The 3,114-nt window shown below is 29.4% G+C and overlaps 1 protein-coding gene across 2 annotated transcripts in view; it reads right to left on the bottom strand.

The window, feature by feature from the left end:
* LOC108691212 (synaptotagmin 1) overlaps nucleotides 1-3,114 on the bottom strand; it is an 11,758-nt gene that overhangs the window by 4,992 nt on the left and 3,652 nt on the right. For both annotated transcript variants that reach the window (XM_018198877.1, XM_018198876.1), the window contains exons 2-3: nucleotides 961-1,087; nucleotides 626-748 (exon numbers count right to left, since the gene is read on the bottom strand). In XM_018198877.1, the coding sequence (XP_018054366.1) occupies nucleotides 626-748; nucleotides 961-1,084 (247 nt within the window). In that variant the 5' untranslated portion in view covers nucleotides 1,085-1,087. The remainder of the gene's footprint in view (nucleotides 1-625; nucleotides 749-960; nucleotides 1,088-3,114) is intronic.

Consider the following 3,114-nt stretch of genomic DNA (forward strand, 5'->3'; position numbering starts at 1 on the left):
ATTTACAAAATAAAATATCTTGTCTTATCCCAGTGAAAATTTTTCTCATAATGTTTATAATAATGAATTGGAACATTTTTCCTGAGAAATATTCGAAAAGTTTACATCTTCTCTCAGAACTTTTCATACAAGTGAAATACACAATTCTAAAATATCCTAAAATTTCTCATCTCATAATTTCTAAAAAGTATTTTTAAATTTTTTAGATTTTGTAATATTTTCATCAAAAATTATCTTACGATATTTCATAATTAACATATATGAAAAATTCTGAGAAAAGATGTAGATTTTCTGAGAAATATTCCAATTCGTATGAAAAGTGTGAGAAAGTTATAAAATTATAAAGAAATTCTGAAAAATTATATAGAAATTTTAAAAAATTATATGAAAAGTTCTGAAAAAAATTTTCACCAAGGTTTATCCATTCCTTCTTTATAACATATGAAATTAGAAATAAATTATTTTAATTACTGTTTGATATTAGATATATATTTCACAAAATGAGATTTCTTTCGTACACATCTAATAATAAAGATTGATTGTTATTAATTGATTGAGATTATAAGTTATTTATAGAGTGAGTGAGATTATAATGCAACCTTCTTGAAAAGTGCATCTTTATTACCTATTAAAATAGCAACAAGACCCCATGGTGGTATTCCTGTTTCTTCTACGAGACTATTCTTCAATTTCTGAATTTCTTTTTCGATAGTCTTCTCCGCGCTTTTGGTTACAATCTCTTCCGTTGCTAGAAACAACAACAAGCTTAAATTAACATTTTTGTCAAAAAGAATCATTATTACATTATGTATCTGCATTCAAAATCTAGGACCAATAATACGTACTAACAATTAAAAAAAAAAAGTTTAATTTTGCGATATGAAAAAAGTTTAGGTTAAAATTTATTGATTATTATTTTTGAAAAAGAAAAACGGAGTAAAATATCACAATAATACTTACTGACACTTTTCTCGTAACCATCTGTACCAAAGAGAGATACCTCCGCTTCGGTTGAGTCAATGTTCGGTTGCGTTTCTTCGTTACGCGGTTTAGAGGCATTTGCGTCTTTTGTGAATGGTGGCATTTTCTGCATTAAAAAAGTATTATTGTAAACATACCATACTCAGCAAGGTAGCTTATTTCACTATGATGTTTTATACGGTAAACATTTTACACGGTAATTCTTCTTACAATAACGATTCTATCTCTCGATCATATTGTAGTTTAATAATATTCAATCAAGCAATCGAACTAATCGAACTAATCTTTTTAATTTTATTTTCCCGTGACGGATTAAATTAATTAAATTAGTTTGATTAATCAACAATATGAAGATTTATGTAGCAACGTAGCAATGATGCATGAAATGCAACAACACACAACTAACAACAGACGTCAACAGACGTCAACGGACGCTGTTCGAGATTTCGTAATCTATGTATATGAGAGCGTTTCCGCGCAGTACACGGCAGCAGTTTAAACCGCATGCGTATCTAAGGATGGTGGCATGGTCCAATTCATGCTGACAACGCTCGATGACAAGCATTTCGTCTTGTCTTCGTTTAACGTTTAACAACAAGGATGAAATGATTTTTAAGCGTAGTGAGCCGTGAATCAGAAACTGCGGCTTAAAAAAGCTTAGCTAAGCCTAGCTACGATGAGCGTATAATCTTATTAAGGAAAATATACTATAAGTAATATGATATAAGTAATTGATATTTGTGATATTTGTGTGTGTGTGTATGTGTGTGTGTGCGTGCGATACACCATTTATCCTGTGCAAAGTAAAAAATAGCAATGTAAACGATGTAAATAGTAGCCATTCATAAAGGGTAATCGTAGCCGCGACGTGACGTGACTTTTTCACAGAGAAAATTATATTTTAAGAAATTTTATCCTCTGGAATCTTTTTATCGAATCGAAAGAATTCTCTTTGAATTGATTTTTATTATCGGAACCTCTTCTCCTGAATTATTATTACGTGTAAATTCTGACAAATCCATTACAACCAGACAGATGTCTGTTGTGAGCATGTCGATTTTCGATCGACAGAAAACGGTGTCTTTGCGAAAAACAAGTTGCCGCGAGCGAGCTGAAAGGGAACAAACGTGCAGGTATAAAAGCGATGCATTACCGCATGGCGATGTATTATCGAGCAGCGCGTGGGAGTTCGTCCGCGCCAATCCATAATGGACTGAATGGACGATGGTCGAAAGAAATGAAGGGAGATGAGATGGAAAGTTGCAATGTGAGAGAGATAGAAAAAATTGTAAGATTTCGCATCACTACAAGCTACACGAAAAACAAGAACACTGCTTTACGAAAAAATAAGACTGAAACGAAACTGAAGTAAGAAATATTCAATATGCTAAAATACTCAATATAGATACCTAAGGAATAAAATATGAACTATGAAATTAGTAAGTTAGTAAGTTTTCAATTATTCTCAACTATTCTATTTTTCATACACAAAATCACGAGACAAATTAATTTACGAAAAGAGAAACGTACAAATCTATATAAAAAACCAAATGCATAAATGTATATTACAAATTTTTATTGCTGCATATTTAAATATGTATGCACTTAAATATTAATTATTAAACCATTTAACCTTTTTCCGTATTATCTCTCAAATAAATATGGTATAAAACAAAATTCTTTTTCTTTTTCTTCTTTTCAAGATTAAAATGTCCTGTGGACGAATCATTGCCTATTTACCTATTGATTTTTCTTTACGGCAAATTCTTACGAAAGATTAACATTCGATTAATTTAATAATCGATTTAATAATTAAATGACTTAATAATAATTAAATGATTTAATAATTAAACGAAATAATTAAATGTTTTTTATTTTGATTAGTTAAAAAATTAGTATAAAGAAGAGTTGTTGTTAGAGTATCTTAAAAAGTTTACATTTTATAAATTATTACACAGAATTTAAAGAAATTAATTTAGAGAAATTTGCAATATTACTTTTACTAGACGAAAAAAATGCCTCGTAACGGTGCTGAAAGTTATTTCAAGCGTGAAAGATTCATTTATCCCTTGCTGCGCTTAAAAAAACCTAGGAAAACCTAGATAATATATATATATATATATATAATTAGAA

This window comes from Atta colombica, unplaced genomic scaffold, assembly GCF_001594045.1.
Source record: "Atta colombica isolate Treedump-2 unplaced genomic scaffold, Acol1.0 scaffold42, whole genome shotgun sequence".
NCBI classification, from domain to species: Eukaryota; Metazoa; Arthropoda; class Insecta; order Hymenoptera; family Formicidae; genus Atta; species Atta colombica.